The sequence below is a fragment of the Tripterygium wilfordii genome, chromosome 22, assembly GCF_013401445.1.
Source record: "Tripterygium wilfordii isolate XIE 37 chromosome 22, ASM1340144v1, whole genome shotgun sequence".
Classification (NCBI taxonomy): domain Eukaryota; kingdom Viridiplantae; phylum Streptophyta; class Magnoliopsida; order Celastrales; family Celastraceae; genus Tripterygium; species Tripterygium wilfordii.
This window is the reverse complement of record NC_052253.1, coordinates 4,244,470-4,260,115: the sequence shown is the minus strand read 5'-3', so window position 1 is coordinate 4,260,115 and position 15,646 is coordinate 4,244,470. Positions and strand designations below refer to the sequence as shown.

The 15,646-nt window shown below is 39.1% G+C and overlaps 4 protein-coding genes, 1 long non-coding RNA gene and 1 pseudogene across 5 annotated transcripts; 2 read left to right on the top strand and 4 right to left on the bottom strand.

The window, feature by feature from the left end:
- Window positions 1–73: 73 nt before the first annotated feature.
- LOC119991823 lies at window positions 74–2,364 on the bottom strand. The gene is made up of 3 exons (XR_005466275.1): window positions 1,542–2,364; window positions 1,147–1,275; window positions 74–464 (listed from the first exon to the last, which is right to left on the bottom strand). It is a non-coding gene; the product is annotated as an uncharacterized LOC119991823 (long non-coding RNA).
- A 2-nt stretch (window positions 2,365–2,366) lies between these two features.
- On the top strand, window positions 2,367–8,393 carry LOC119991821 (P-loop guanosine triphosphatase YjiA-like). Its single transcript, XM_038838303.1, has 10 exons — window positions 2,367–2,788; window positions 3,164–3,229; window positions 3,458–3,638; window positions 3,841–4,037; window positions 4,374–4,424; window positions 4,509–4,600; window positions 5,244–5,353; window positions 7,123–7,217; window positions 7,409–7,513; window positions 8,043–8,393. Exons 1-10 carry the CDS (start codon window positions 2,447–2,449, stop codon window positions 8,178–8,180), a joined length of 1,377 nt encoding a protein of 458 aa, XP_038694231.1. The 5' UTR covers window positions 2,367–2,446; the 3' UTR covers window positions 8,181–8,393.
- A 550-nt stretch (window positions 8,394–8,943) lies between these two features.
- LOC119991822 (triphosphate tunnel metalloenzyme 3-like) lies at window positions 8,944–9,865 on the bottom strand. Its single transcript, XM_038838305.1, has one exon. The coding sequence runs from the start codon at window positions 9,838–9,840 to the stop codon at window positions 9,136–9,138; it is 705 nt and encodes a 234-aa protein (XP_038694233.1). The 5' UTR covers window positions 9,841–9,865; the 3' UTR covers window positions 8,944–9,135.
- A 669-nt stretch (window positions 9,866–10,534) lies between these two features.
- LOC119991846 (DEAD-box ATP-dependent RNA helicase 35) lies at window positions 10,535–12,737 on the top strand. The gene is made up of 2 exons (XM_038838337.1): window positions 10,535–10,609; window positions 10,776–12,737. The coding sequence occupies exon 2, from the start codon at window positions 10,790–10,792 to the stop codon at window positions 12,551–12,553; it is 1,764 nt and encodes a 587-aa protein (XP_038694265.1). The 5' UTR covers window positions 10,535–10,609; window positions 10,776–10,789; the 3' UTR covers window positions 12,554–12,737.
- Window positions 12,738–12,875: 138 nt separating this feature from the next.
- LOC119991847 lies at window positions 12,876–14,065 on the bottom strand. Its single transcript, XM_038838338.1, has 2 exons — window positions 13,696–14,065; window positions 12,876–13,603 (listed from the first exon to the last, which is right to left on the bottom strand). The coding sequence occupies exons 1-2, from the start codon at window positions 14,047–14,049 to the stop codon at window positions 13,418–13,420; spliced, it is 540 nt and encodes a 179-aa protein (XP_038694266.1). The 5' UTR covers window positions 14,050–14,065; the 3' UTR covers window positions 12,876–13,417.
- A 47-nt stretch (window positions 14,066–14,112) lies between these two features.
- Window positions 14,113–15,646, bottom strand: LOC119991403 (annotated as a pseudogene).

The following is a 15,646-nucleotide window of genomic DNA, read 5'->3' as shown; positions in this document are numbered from 1 at the left end:
AGAAGAAAAAATTATGAGGCATTATTGTTGTGCTATAGGCCTATAGGTGTCACTAGTTAAGCAAATGAGAACATTTCAGCAAGCAAGTAAGCAATCCAGTATGTGAAAACTTCAATGTGCATTTCAGAAGCTATATAGGTACTAAACAAACCACAAGACAATAGACTGAAGAGGATTGAACTCTCAGTGATTTCCAGTTCCTTTAGCCATGCTGTGTGTAAGGGACAAGGATCGGGTTTCCCTTTCGCGATTGCCATCTCGGATATAAAAAAACTTTTAAACTTCAGTGTGACAATTGCATGCGTAAGCTGTCAAGAATGAAACTTCTACCTCTTTTACTACTGTTGGGAACTGAGAGACGCCATGTAAATAAGCGCAGAGTCTATCCTCCATTGCTGCTTCAAATACTAATCCTTTCTCTGCTCTGCTGCTGCAGCAGCAAGTTCAGCAATGAGGCTTGATACCTGGAAGCAAAATGTTTGTATCAGAGAATTCAGACATAATTTTCACTCTTTCATGTCATTGTCAATGTAAGTATAGGCCAATTGAGGGAACAATAAACTTGAAATGCTAAATTAGCAAGAAACATGTTATGGTTTTGAATGAACCGCTGGTGAGGTGAAAAATTCTCAACACCCCGAACATATCAATGTTATAATGCACGCTACTCAGCCATTGCACGAGAACCTCAATATCTAATGAACTAGTGCTATTAACATCAATGCAGTCCTACAAAGCAGCAAAATGATCGAGTAACTACTACAATTTGGTCCAATAGGACCAATACACACAATTTGGATTAGATATGAAACTAACAAGCTAACAGGAGGAAGCAAGAGTATCTCCCCTTTGTGTATGGTACTATAACTCTATAAGAATGCAATATTTCCCAGAGAAAAGAATGACAAGATTCACTCCCCAGGATTCAGTCACTCATATGTAGAAGACCCTAGACGCAGATATTGTTAGAGATTAGATGAGTAATCAATTTCAAACAGGGCATACTAGCTAAAATGCAATCCACCAGCTTACTCAGCTATCCCCATACAAAAATGCAATTGTAATTAACCAATAACCATTAATGGGACATAACTTGTATAATGTAGGTTCAGATACAGGTTGCTAATAAGAGGAGAAGAGCCTTACCTTAGAGCGGTGTTCTTTTTGAACAACACCTACAGTGGCCCAAGGATGACGAGCACCAACAAGCATAAATGCTGAAATTCATATCAGCTTCTCCAACATCTGCTTCAGAAATGCGTCCTTGCCAAGAAGCTGGCTTGGATTGCAAAAGAATGCATCAACTATGTGTTGTGTGAGAAGGAGATTATTATTAAACTTCAAGACTTCTTAATAAGTCAAAAAGAAAGAAAGAAAGAAAGAAGATTAGCTAATCAATTCATAACACTGTTCTTGTAAGTTGTAACTCAGCCATCTGAATTTTTAAAGCATTGTAACACACCAACTTAAAATTCTGCATGTTAATGAAGGCTTAAAAATTAAAACAAAAGAGAATAGGGAAAAAAATGATAACTCTTCACCTTATAACTTCTAAGAGAGGCCTCCAGCAAGAAATCTTGCAGCCACTGCAGATGCCCACTTCCCGTAAGCTGCTGTTAATCCTTCAGGATTGGTATCAGTCTTCGCATCAATGTGGTTCTCCAAGCTTTGGTACAGAAAAATATGCTTGCACTTGGTCCGCATCATTTAAACCCTCACTTTGAAGCCATGGCTCCAGCATTCCATTATGGGAAAAAAAATATATATATATCTGCTAGAATGTAAGCATCTCAATACAACCCCCAAATCATAAGCCCCTAAACAATACGTGAATGGATCGTCCCGAGAAAAACATGTCCTCCGTAAACAATGCGAAAGAGTATATACATCCGGAAATCAACAAGCTCAACAAGACTTCACAATTTTTGTTATTTGATGATAAAACATAAGGTATGTGAATCAGGTGGCTGCCCTCTCCTTACAAGCAAAGCAAATCCAGGACATTGCCCATCTCCCGCGGAGTCCTTCCCACCCGTCCGCCACCCACGATCATGGATGGGATTCCTGTGGTTGAGACGGAGGCCACAGAAATAGTGGGAAGTTTAATTTTGGTGTTGATAAGACGTCGTTTTGTTGGGATGGGTTTTCTGGTGAGGTTTTTGCATTCTGCAAGAGAGGGGAGGAAGAAGAAGAAGAGCTAGTGAGAGTGTGATGTCGATTGCCATGGAATATTGTGGCGGTTAACGCCCGTGTTGGATATCGGGTCGGTCTGCTGATCGTCCGGAGTCCTGATACCAAAGAAGGATCCAGAATTAGACAACGATGGTAGATGAGATATTTTCATTTTAGGGCATGAAAAGCTAAAAATCAGACTTATACCCCCCCAAAAACCATAAAACCCCTCAAACCTCACCATTCACTTCAAAGACCCTTTTTTCTCTCGCAAATGGCTTCACTATCAGTGGATATAGCCGCTACTTTCCTCTCCTTCACCTCTCGCCACCACCGAACCCCGCTCTCCACAATCAGGACTGCGGTACTGCCTTTACTCTTGAGACCCAATACCCTGCGCGCCAGAAGCCTGTCTTTTCAATCAACCTCGGGGTTTCAGTCAAGAATTATTGCCGTTGATTCCTCAAAGAGACACGCCGGATGCTGCCGAAGATTCACGGTGGCCGCGACTGCTGCGGCGCCGCCACAGAGCGAGAGCGATGACTTGGCGACGAAGATTCCCCCTGATAACCGGATTCCCGCCACAATAATTACTGGGTTCTTGGGGTCTGGAAAGGTATGATTATTGGTTTAGTACAACATATGTTGTATTTCATCTATGTTCTCATTCAGTTGTGTATTTTTTTTATTTTCCTTTATTTTTTCAAGTTTTTATGTACCAAATACAATTTTTGCAACGGGAAGTCCTGTACATTTGAAGGTTGAAACAAATGGCGTCCACCATACTGCGTCTAAGTAGGAATATCATCCCCACGTCAGCTCTCTGGTGGTCTTGTTTTCTCCTATTTTTCTGCAATTTCTCTCTCAGCTGGCATTGTAGTTGATAGGCGGATTGGCTTTTAGCATCTGATGGGCACTGTTGGTTTGTTGCATATCTAGTCTGGGTTAACCAGTTGTAATTATTGATTGGCTTGTATTTTGTAATTAACAGACAACATTACTAAATCATATTTTGACCGCTGATCATGGGAAGCGCATTGCAGTGATTGAAAATGAGGTACGAAGTTGAAACCATCTTTTTTGTGAGTTCAGTTCTTTATTTCCATTATCTTTATATATTTTGCATTCCACGATAGTGACTATGGCTAAGAAAATGGTCTATTTTCCTCTAATTGTTTCTGTACATAAAGGTCATAGTTTCAAGTGTATAATAATTGTTTAAGCTAATTATAGTTGGTACATGGAAGTTCTTGACTCACTTTATGATGACATGCTGGATTTTCAGTATGGTGAAGTAGACATCGACGGTTCCCTAGTTGCGGCAAAGACTACCGGGGCTGAGGACATAATTATGCTCAACAATGGTTGTCTGTGTTGCACGGTTAGGGGTGATCTTGTAAGGATGATTGCTGAATTGGTTGATAAGAAGAAAGGGAGATTTGACCACATTGTCATAGAGACTACAGGTAGCAAAATTTTCAAAGAAATAAATCAAGGAGGAATTATATGTGACAGGACATGCTTCTTCTTTTCCATTTATGTTGCTTAATTAGCTGGGCATGCATCTTATTTTCTTTTCAAAATCTTGAACATAGACTACTTAACTGGTTGTGTTGGTTTTGTTGAACTATTTAATTATTGTGATTTATTTGATCTCCATCTTCATAGGGTTGGCTAATCCAGCACCAATCATCCAGACATTTTATGCTGAGGATAAGGTTTTCAATGATGTCAAGTTAGATGGCGTTGTCACCTTAGTTGATGCTAAACATGCCTGTTTTCACCTGGATGAGATCAAGCCAAAAGGAGTAGTCAATGAGGCAATTGAGCAAATTGCTTATGCTGACCGTATTATCGTGAATAAGGTATTTCAGATGAGCTTGACTGTATTATGCCAGTATTTCGGATTTTAACCGAGTAATTGCTTTGCTTCTGGGCTGGATGGGCTGGTGCAGCTACTGCCATATTCCCTTTTTGCTCCCTTTTGGGAAGTGAACTGAATGTCCAAAAAGAAGAATAATGGTTTCCAATTCTTTCTAGCAAAAAAGCTTCCTGCTGTGATTTTTATACTGTTGTTTCTTTATGCTAAAATCTTTTAGGATCTTTAATCAGACTTGTACTTTAGATTTTATATTTTGTTGACAGTTTAATGTTATTAGTGAATGGAAAAAATTTTGTTGACTGTTCAATGTTATTACCAGACTGATCTTGTAGGCGAGCCAGAACTTACTTCTTTGGTCCAGCGGATTAGGGTTGGTATCATGCTTCTCTCTCTTAACATGCATTTATTTTTATCTTGCAATTTTACCAAATCTCGTATGCCTGTCTTATTGCAGAACATCAACCGCATGGCTCACATGAAGCCAACAGCTTTCGGAAAAGTTGACTTGGATTATGTTCTTGGCATTGGAGGCTTTGATTTAGAGAGGTTCTCTTTCTCTGTCACACTCTTTCTTTCTATAAGAGTTGAATGTTCCATTCTTTAGAGAGAAGGTTGTGTTTTTTAAAGTGGTTGTTGATGAAGGTACATGAGCTCTAGCAGCATGGGAATAATTTGTAACTGTTGATAAGCTAATAATAAATCTATTCTGGCTGTTCGCTGAGCACCAATGCACATGGCATGCAAACATAAGGACATGTACATGAAGGAAGACTGTTACTTATAGAATGCTCATCTGCATGCAAAAGGGCAATAATTAGGCAGGATTATCAATGAAGACATATTGTGGCTCTATTAGGATCTGAAAACATGTAGCCCCCCACCATCTTATGCTTTCTAAGTAATCCTATAGTTGAAAATTTTTGCTTGCATGGTCAGAATCTGGTTTTGATGGTGGCTTTTCGCTGATGTCTTAACAGGAAACTCTGTAGTTTAGTATTAAGCTTTCTTATGTTCTCTCTGTAAATTCTGCCAAACCATGTTTGCTCGTTCTGTTTAACAGATGATATGAGTTTTTAGAAACTCTGGTGTAAGTCCCTGTTGAAATGGAGTTAGTGGTTAATCAATTCCTTGTATTGAATTTTTTGGCAGCTTTGTATTTCTTGGATAACATTTACTGGTTTGTTGCCAGGATTGAGAGTGCTGTGGATGCAGATAGTGTAAAGGAGGACCATGCTAGTCATGGCCATGATCACGAGCACGACCATCACCATCATCATGATGAACATGACCACAAGCATGGTACATATTTCTTCGGCAGATTAAATACTTCTCTTCAACATGCATAAGTTTTTTTCCTTGTTCCCCCCCTCTATATCTTTGTTGTCATTAGACTTGATGATAAGAAAAAACTGTACTGCTTTTCACTTGAGATCTCTTGCATTTTGTGGTTTTCTTTTTTATTGTTTTATTTAGTTTTTTCCGGTTGCGAGAGATATTTTGATACTTCCATTAGTTTTATTGGTTCAGTTTGCTAGTACTCCTTAAAACTAACTTCTGTTTTGCACCCTGATAGCACAATGTTTGGTTGGACAAGTCATTTGTTGGTTTATTGGTTCATCTCACGTAGGAGTATAATCAATGTCAAGTTGTGACCCTTTCGGTTATGTTTGGAAGGAGGAATGGAGAAAGGAGTGGGATGAATAAATGCCAATGGTGAAGCAACGCTAGGGATACAAGTATCCATTTCCCCATAATTTGAGTAGGGTGTGATGGAAAAAGAATTACAATTTCTTTTCTTTGGTTCTGTTTGGTTACACTGGAGAGAAGATGGATAAAAGAATTCAATGCTATATTTAAGTGAGAAAAATGTTTAGATGCCTTTTAGTTGTAAAATGACAAAAACTCCACAAAGGCTGTATTTTTGTTTTCCATTCAAAAAAGCTGTATTTCCTTCTGCTGTGGCATTCTTCCTTGAGCTGGTCCTAAGAGAGATCCTTATCTAACATTGTCCTCTGCTCTTTAATATCATTATTAGAGAGTGAATTGCAACTTCCAATTTTCTTGTCTTCCTGGTTGTAAACTCTTCTTTATGCACTACCTTGGTGCTTAATAAATCGTCTTTTCCTTTCAATAAAAACTTTCTTATATTCCTGTCCTTCTAGTAGTCCTCCCTTCAAATATATATAGTCTCGGAATGAATGTCTCAACATCCTGACAATGAATGGCATAAAATGAAAAAATGAAGTTTCGTATGACTAGACTGAGACATTTAACAATGTTTTTCTTTTCTTTTCTTTCTTTTTGTTCAAGATGAGTAGCATATATTAAGTTCTATGAGAAAGTATCTTTGTCAGGAAAGGAAAATCGGATGGTTACAAGACCTTTATATTGGCCTAACGCCCAAATTTTATTAATCGAAGGGGGTGCTTCTCGATGTTTTAGATTTCTGTTCTTATTCTCATTTGTCATTGAGTGCAAGTGTTGGTTTCTTTCCTTTAATATAATTTTAAAATTTTCCAAATTGTCTACTGTATCATAGAAGCCATAATAATTTTTACCATATCCGAATAACCAAAGATGAGGTCAATGAAGATATTTAAATGTGAAATACTAAGAATTTTGTATAACCAGCTAATTTGCATCTTTTCACTGAATAAAAAGGACTAGATCATGATGAATGCCAAACTGCATGATGTGATTTGAGACTTGAGAGCTAATACAGTGTTGAGGCCAGGAAACAGTAGCATGCAGTTTGTATATAAAGGCCCTTGTAACATTGAGCTTTATGGGCAGAACTGGCTTTGTGCCATAATGAAGCAATTCTTAAATACTCTCTTCAACTATTTTTCCTTATTTTTTTCCATTCAAAAAAAGACTCTTCTAGAACTCAATTACTGTGAAAGTTGCCCTGCGCCAGATTTGCTATCTGGTAAATACTTGTTGATGGTGTAGGCTCTGTGATTTGGTGGTGTGCTTGCTAACTGAGTAATATCTTTGCTGTAATGCCATGGCTCTTCCACCTGTAAAATTGTGGATTGATAACAATTCCCCTGGATGTTGAAATGCAGAACACCATGATGATCACCATTCTCATGATCACACCCACGATCCTGGTGTCTCTTCTGTCAGCGTAGTTTGCGAAGGGAGCTTAGATCTTGAGAAGGTTGATTTTATGCTTGGTTTCTTTGACCTTTGAACTCCCTCTTAATACCCTTATAAATGTATAGGCGTGGTTTCAATGTTTAGAATAGTTGCCTAGAACATTTATATTTTTTCTTGCTTCCATTTAGTTGTCTAGAAAGTAGTCAAAGCTGCAAGTATCTAACTAATGTGGTAAAACTTACTATTTTGCAGGCTAACATGTGGCTTGGTACGCTGTTAATGGAACGTAGTGAGGACATATATCGGATGAAAGGTCTCCTATCTGTTCAGGGGATGGACGAGAGATTTGTCTTTCAGGTGTGTTAGCGAGTTTATAGAATACCTCTTGATAATTACTGTTTACTTCTCGTAAGACATTCTGGTTACTGGCTGGCATCACCAGAATGCTTCAGCCTTTAAAGGTCATAAACCCCTACAAAGTAACAAAACCCATATTTGCCTTAGAGTCTAGTTCGTCACCATTTGATTCTACTTAGGCAACTTGCTTTTTCAATCAAAAGATTTAGTTTCTGATGCTCATTCAACTTTTAATTCATGTTGCCCGTGGTCTCCTTAAAAATTAAACACAATAGGATACATTTTACAATGGTGACTAGGAAGAAACCTGCATATCATTGAAATTTTTTTAACTGCTACAGATGTCTGAACTCATAGTTTGGATCTACACTGTGTTGGTATTTTACACAAAATTAGTTGGCAAAAGTGTTCTGTAAGATCTGTTTGTTTTATAATTGCGTCTATAGTCAATGATATGGGAATTTAACATTTAGTCATGCTCATAAAACCAGTTTCACTTCTAGTTAACACGAGGTTTGTTGCGTGATAGGGTGTTCATGACATATTCCAAGGTTCACCAGATCGATTATGGGGCCCAGACGAGCCAAGAGTAAACAAGATTGTGTTCATTGGGAAGAATTTGGATAAACAGGAAATAGAGGAGGGTTTTAAGGCCTGCCTACTGTAATTCAACTTAGTTCTGGCAACATTTGCTTTGATTCTTAAATATTTCTCCATTTCCATGTGCCCAATGTATCTAGCGGAGCTGGTAACGAATGTTCGTCTCAAAAATTGTTACTGCAGAACTATAAAACTGATCTGATATCGATTTGTTGAGTTGCTGCTAGGGTGCTTCGACTGCATCTTCAGATAGCTTTGTTATTGTACACCCAATTTGATGAACTGGGTGTTTCTGGAGTTGGTAGTGGACTAATGCTGATAAATTAGAAGATTCAATAGTAATCACTCAATGCAGGGAACACGGTGATCACCACATGAGCAACTTTCTGAAGAAAAACATACAAAGAACTTTAGCAATCTCTGCTTGGAAAAAGCTCATGTATCCCTCAAATAGATGGTGTGTGATTGGCAGTCAGGTCTGAAGTCGAAGGAAAATGTGAGACTACCATAGAGTGTTGAAAATCTAACAATTGAGGGTTAAGTCAACTTTTCAAAAAGACTGCTCATTTTCTTATTTGGTCACGGAATTTCAACTCAGGAATTCAAAATTTTAAAAATGTTTCAGTTTGTACAATCGGATAGATTGTGGACATTTTAAGTAGTCAATCTCGTGAAGTGACAGACAAGTGGATAGATTGTTGACATTTTGAGTAGTGATGGACAAAAGTTGTGAGTTATTTGGGTTGAGAAATCTATCCGATTGTGTTTATTGAATCAATTTTAAACTTTAGATTACTAAGATGGAACATTAGAACATTTAGATGATTGAATTGAAAAATGACGGATCTTCAATGATCAAAAATTACAGTGATTTTTTGAAGCAACTAATCTGTTCAATCTGGCCCAGGTGTGAATATGGCTACCAAGAACGAGCTTGAAACCTACACCATTGAATACAGTTTGTATTTCATCTACATCATCTCAACAAAACCAGAAACAACTACAATTCCATTCCCCTTCACTCAATAGGGCAACTTGCCGGATCGGAAAACTGCAAACTTGTTCACATCAGAGTAAGAAAACTGCACCCCATTGTCCTTCAACAACCCTTCAATCAGCCGTTTAACATTCTCGGGCTCCTTGGTCTCGCACTCGATCTCATAACTCGTCCCAAAATCATATATTGTCTCGTCCACCTCCAATTTCAGTCCATTCCAATCAAACACCTGTCTCACATTCTTAAACCCACCCAAGCACACGAGCTCTTCAATTCCAATCCCAAACTCCTCTTTCACTCTCTTGATTATTTTCGAACCCGAAATCGACCCCAAAAGGCGCGGATCATCGACGCAGGCGCGGCCGATTAGGGGGTCGAGAGGCTCTTCCTGCTCCTCCACGCGACTGATGCCATTGGAGATTACGGGTTTGGCTTTGAGGGAGAGGACGGAGCGGGAGTTGAGGTTGTAGAAGCGGAGGCGGAGGGCGGCGAGATTTTTGGAGAGTTGGTTAGTGGCGGTGTCGAAGAAGAGGTTTTCTTGGATTAAGGTTTCGAGGTGGAAAGGGGAGAGGATTTTTGAGAGTTTCTGGTGAGAGTAGGAGTCTGGAAGTCGAAGCTTGATTTCGATTTCCATGGATTTTGTGGGTCTGGTGGTGGTGCTAAAGTATTGTGAAATCAGAGAACTTGTTGAAATGAAAGAAGCAGCTCTGCTTCTGTTTATCCACTTCATATTTTGCTCTTGCAATTTCACAATATTTCTGGTTTTTGTCAAAGCAACTAGGGGAAATCCTCTTAAAAAAAACTGATCCGGATCCCATCTGTATCGATCCATTTAATACCTGAAAATTATAAATCAAAAATCAATTTTATAAGGTTTAAAATCAGTTTTGGGTTTTATCTTTAAAAACTCGTCATGGTTTCGGGTCGATTTTGATTTTTGATGTCAATGGGAGTATAAATGATCGGTTTTTTTTTAGATTATTTTGGTTGACTCTAAATAATTTTTTTTTAAAAAAATAATAGACAACTAATCGATTTGATTTTGACGGTTTTTTTTAAACACCCCTACATGTTGTGTTTAAAATACCGAATCGTTTAATAAATGATTAGGATATCCAAACCGAATTGACCTGTGACTAATCAATGGCAACAATCCATTGAATCTCTAATTGGAATAGTATCCGAATGGAGTCTCCACTCCATATGATAGTTCTGTTTACAAAATCTCTCATGGGCTCGACTATGTCGGCCCCAACAATTTCCGAGCCTCTTCTCATCCTATTATGTCTAATGGATAAAAGTAGTGATGGGCTACAGAGCCCATGATTAATGGGCTCAATTATGTCGGCCCGATAAATCTCCCCTTAGTCGGTCTAGAATCTTTCGTCTTCTTCATGATTAAAGAGAAGGGAAATAGGTTTCATTCAGTGTTTCATTCGAAGAGAAGAACGAGTCGATCGATTACGACTACTTCTTTGTAAGCTTGCCCGTTCCTACTGGTACGTGATTTCCTCTTATATAGTTTCTTTCATTGGATTGCTAGTTAACAAATTTAGGGTTCTATCACACCACTGTAGTGCAGATTAAATTTTTGTTCTTTCATTGAATTTCTTCTTCTTTTTATCTCCGTAATTTTGTATTTGAAATTCATGGATTGCTCGCCAGAACGTGTGGTGGGTATGGAAGAGGGTGATGACTATGAGGAGTATGTGCCGGTGGCAAAGCGTCGAGCTTTGGAAGCACAGAAGATTCTGCAGAGAAAGGGGAAAGCTTCTGCGATGGAAGATGAGATGGAGAACGCGAAGCTCGCCGAGGTCAAGCCGAGTCTCCTGGTAAAGTCTTCTCAGCTTAAGCGAGAACAGCCGGAGATTAGTCAGGCAGAGCAGCTTGTGCAACAAGAGAAAGAGATGATTGAACATTTGTCGGATAGGAAGACCCTCATGTCAGTTCGTGAGTTGGCGAAGGGGATTACTTATACGGAGCCATTGTTGACTGGTTGGAAGCCTCCATTGCCGATTAGGAGGATGTCTAAGAAGGAAATGGACTTGATCCGGAGGCAGTGGCATATAATTGTTGATGGTCTAGAGATACCTCCACCCATTAAGAATTTTAAGGATATGAGGTTTCCTGATCCGATTCTGAAGATGTTGAAAGCTAAAGGAATTGTGCAACCTACACCTATTCAAGTGCAAGGTCTTCCAGTGATTCTGGCTGGTAGAGATATGATAGGGATAGCGTTTACAGGATCTGGGAAGACCCTTGTGTTTGTGCTGCCTCTGATCATGATTGCGCTGCAAGAGGAAATCATGATGCCCATTGTTCCGGGAGAGGGTCCGTTTGGATTGATTGTCTGCCCATCAAGAGAACTTGCTAGGCAAACATATGAAGTGGTGGAGGAATTTTTGACTCCTATGAGAGTCGCTGGATATCCTGAATTGAGGGCTTTGCTTTGCATTGGTGGGGTAGATATGCGGTCGCAATTGGAGGTCGTCAAAAGGGGTGTCCACATTGTGGTTGCCACTCCTGGAAGATTGAAGGATATGCTGGCTAAGAAGAAAATGAATCTTGATAACTGCAGGTACTTAACTTTGGATGAGGCAGATAGATTAGTTGATTTGGGCTTTGAAGATGATATCAGGGAGGTTTTTGACCACTTCAAAGCTCAACGCCAGACTCTTTTGTTTTCTGCTACTATGCCTACCAAAATTCAGAATTTTGCTAGGAGTGCACTGGTAAAACCGGTTATTGTTAATGTTGGAAGAGCAGGAGCAGCGAATCTTGATGTTATTCAGGAAGTGGAGTATGTAAAGCAAGAAGCGAAAATAGTTTATCTTCTTGAATGTCTTCAGAAGACCCCACCTCCTGTTTTAATATTTTGTGAGAATAAAGCTGATGTGGATGACATTCATGAGTATCTCCTTCTCAAAGGAGTCGAAGCAGTGGCTATTCATGGAGGCAAGGATCAAGAAGAGAGAGAGTATGCCATTTCTTCCTTCAAAGCTTTGAAGAAGGATGTCTTGGTTGCAACAGATGTTGCCTCTAAGGGGTTGGATTTTCCAGATATACAGCACGTCATAAACTATGACATGCCCGCTGAAATAGAAAATTACGTACATAGGATTGGACGAACTGGAAGATGTGGTAAAACTGGAATTGCTACAACATTTATAAACAAGAACCAGAGTGAGACAACCCTTTTGGATTTGAAACATCTCCTCCAAGAAGCAAAACAGAGGATTCCACCTGTTTTGGCAGAGCTAAGTGATCCAATGGAAGATTTGGAGGCTATAAACGATGCAAGTGGTGTTAAGGGCTGTGCGTACTGTGGTGGTCTTGGTCATCGTATCCGAGATTGCCCGAAGTTAGAGCATCAAAAGAGCGTGCAAATTGCCAGCTCTAGGAGGGATTACTTTGGGTCTGGGGGTTATCGGGGGGAAATCTGATGTATACCTTGCTCTCATATGCATTGCTTCAGTTGATAGCTGGTATGAAAATTTTCTGTACCTTCTTGTTTGTGTGACTTGAAATAGAAAGTAGTATTGTTGGTGAAGGCACAGTGAAGTTGCTGTTTATGGTAAACTTTTGTTGCAGCTGATTAATATATTTGAGAATCACTTATAATGCAAAGTTTTATGTGTTCGTTTTAACATCTTAAGAAAATTTTCGTATGACTAATGAAGTTGATTAGTAACTATGCGGATATGCTGCAATTGAACTATCATTTTCCATCTCTAGAGAGTTATCTTGGCACTTTTTTTGCCAATGCCAGGAATCATGCAATATCATGGTAATTTTGAATCATGAGCTGGTGGACTTGGAACTATGTCAGGGAAATGTATACAATGTGATTACTAGGTTATTATTAGTTAGTTACTCTCCCTCAGATTTGTTTCACACTTTTATTTAACAGCCGCAATAGATTGTTCTTCTCCCTGTTTCATAAGATGCTGTCTGAATACTGTTTTCTCTAATAGAGTTAAGATTTCTTGAAGCTTTTGTGGTTCCTTGAGTAGGATGAGATAGCAGAATATGATAAAACCAATCAACTAACCAGAAATATTTGTTGTCACTATATATAAGGATTCAATAAACAATGTCCTTTCTTTCCTCTAGCCTTTTTTTAGTTAGTTTTCTTTTTCTACTCAATGGAGGGGGCACTTATGAACAGGTTATGAAATATAGATGTGCAATTTGAGGCTGAAAAGGCAGTATGTAGATACAAGAACAAGATTTCTGTCATGAAAGAAGAGTCAAATTCTAGAGGTTTAATGATGGGTCTAGTTGAACAATATTAGATAGCCATTTTATCAACCGTCTTTACAAATCCAATAAATAGGCCTGTCTACTTGAGCAAAACCAACAAAGCTTTCATGGCATATCGAGAAAGTCATCGCAGAACCTGATATGCAGTTCTTGCTACTGTGCCCGGTGACAACATATGGACTTGATTCTTGGCATAAAACTTGTGACAGGCCTCTCCAAAGTGTTCTGTCCTGTTTGAGACACAGAGACCAAAAAAATGCAGTTTTAAAGTTTTTACTAGCAATAGAAGAAGCCAGAATTGATCATATCAAAAACCCAGTACCTCACAAGGGACGGCAACCAAAGATCCATCACAAGATCTGTTTGTGTAGTGGAAGCAATGGTGCATTTCTTGAAACTGCTGGTATATTTCATTCAACAGTATTCTTCTTTCTTCCAAGGTGTTCAAGAGCACTTGGTTCATATGTTTGTTTTCTTCTTCAAGGATCGTCAGTCGCTTGCTTAGTTTTTCAACTTCATTAGCCTGCAAAACTTGTTTACCCTTACTAGAGCCTCTGCATAACTTCTCTGTACTGCAATCTCCTCTACATATTTGCTCAACCTGATTTGGGTCTTTCTTTGAACTCTCTCCTGAAAGCTTCTCTCCTGGGGAGTACTCAATCAAGGCAATTTCCATTGCTTCCCTATATCGAAGTTCTTGCAAGGCATGTAGAATCTCAAAACACACACACACACACACACACACTATCAGAGCGCCTATTTAGAAAATCAGCAGCAAGTATCAGAAGAGAGAGAGGACAAGAAAACAAACGTTCAGCTTGGAAAGCTATCTGGGATTGTAATACTACCATGGTTTCTTACTTGGCAGAGTTATCTCCATGGACCCAGTTATCATCATTAAAAATCTTCACTCACTTCACTTCTTTGCTTTTCTTCTAAGAGGGGGAGAGGGAGATGGGATTACTGCTGGAAAAGTGAAGGGAAATTGCCGAGCACCAACCAAGAAAATGTCTTTACTCTAAAATCTGTCTCCATCTTCTCGGCAGGTGATGTCAGTTTCCTTAAGCATGAAGTAATACAAAGTCAGCATTTTCAGAACAGAAGAAGGCCAAGAAGCCACAATTAACTTCCAGAACAAATATCATACCGATGAGGCAAATGAACTACACAGTAAAAAATGCAATGCTGGATTGGAAAATACATAACTTATTACCAATTAGTGCCTAAATCACATCCATATGTCAAATTTGTTGAAAAGTATACAAATTTTACAGAGAACTTGAAAGCTTATTCTCATGCACAGTTTGGTTCTTCCATATTGTGACAGAAGAAGGAAAAGGTGATGATACAGAGAAATAGCTTTTTGGGAACAGGCATATCATTCTCCGAAAATAGCCTCACAGCATAGGACCCAATTACGTAACTCTCAGAAGTCCATTCCCCCTACCATCGAAGAAAAATAAGACCCCCCTCCGATGGAAAGAAAAATAAGACTGAGCATTCTTATGGCACCATCATTGGCCATGAGGAAACAAATACAAATCCTATCACCCACATACTGTTTAACTATAACATTACCTGGACACCAGAAACAAGGGAGCCTGCCAGAAGGCCAGACAAAGTTTCCACGCCAAAGAATGTCCCAACAATGAAGGGAGTAAACATGACAAGTGCACCAGGTGGAATCATCTCCTTGACGGATGCATCAGTAGATATATATATCTTGACACAGGTCGCATAATCAGGCTTGGCTAGACCCTCCATGAGACCTGGAATTGTATTGAACTGCCTACGAACCTCTTCAACTATCTTCAAAGCAGCACTTCGCACGCACTCTTCATAGTCATGGCAGAAAACCAGTAAGGAAGCATGGTGCCAACAATCAAACCAATGAAAACCTTGGGGGTCAAAACATCAACAGTGGAAATTGCAGCACGGCTGACAAAGGCACCAAATAAAGCCAAAGAGACAAGTACAGCAGATCCAATGGAGAATCCCTGAAACAAATGACAATTAGATCAATAATGCCGGCATTGCCTATTAACATAAAAGAAAGAATCTAGACTTGAAAATCCAAAAAAAGAACAATAGAACAGCATAGGAGCTTAAAAGGAACAAGTTTTAACAATCTTCCCAAAAGTAGAGTCTCTTAAAATATACCCCCACATACAAGGAAATAAGTCATGCAAGTATTTGATGAAGTGCCAGCCTTCTTTATTTGCCAATATATTTTAAAGTGAGGTCACCTTCATGTCAATTGACAAGGGACACAT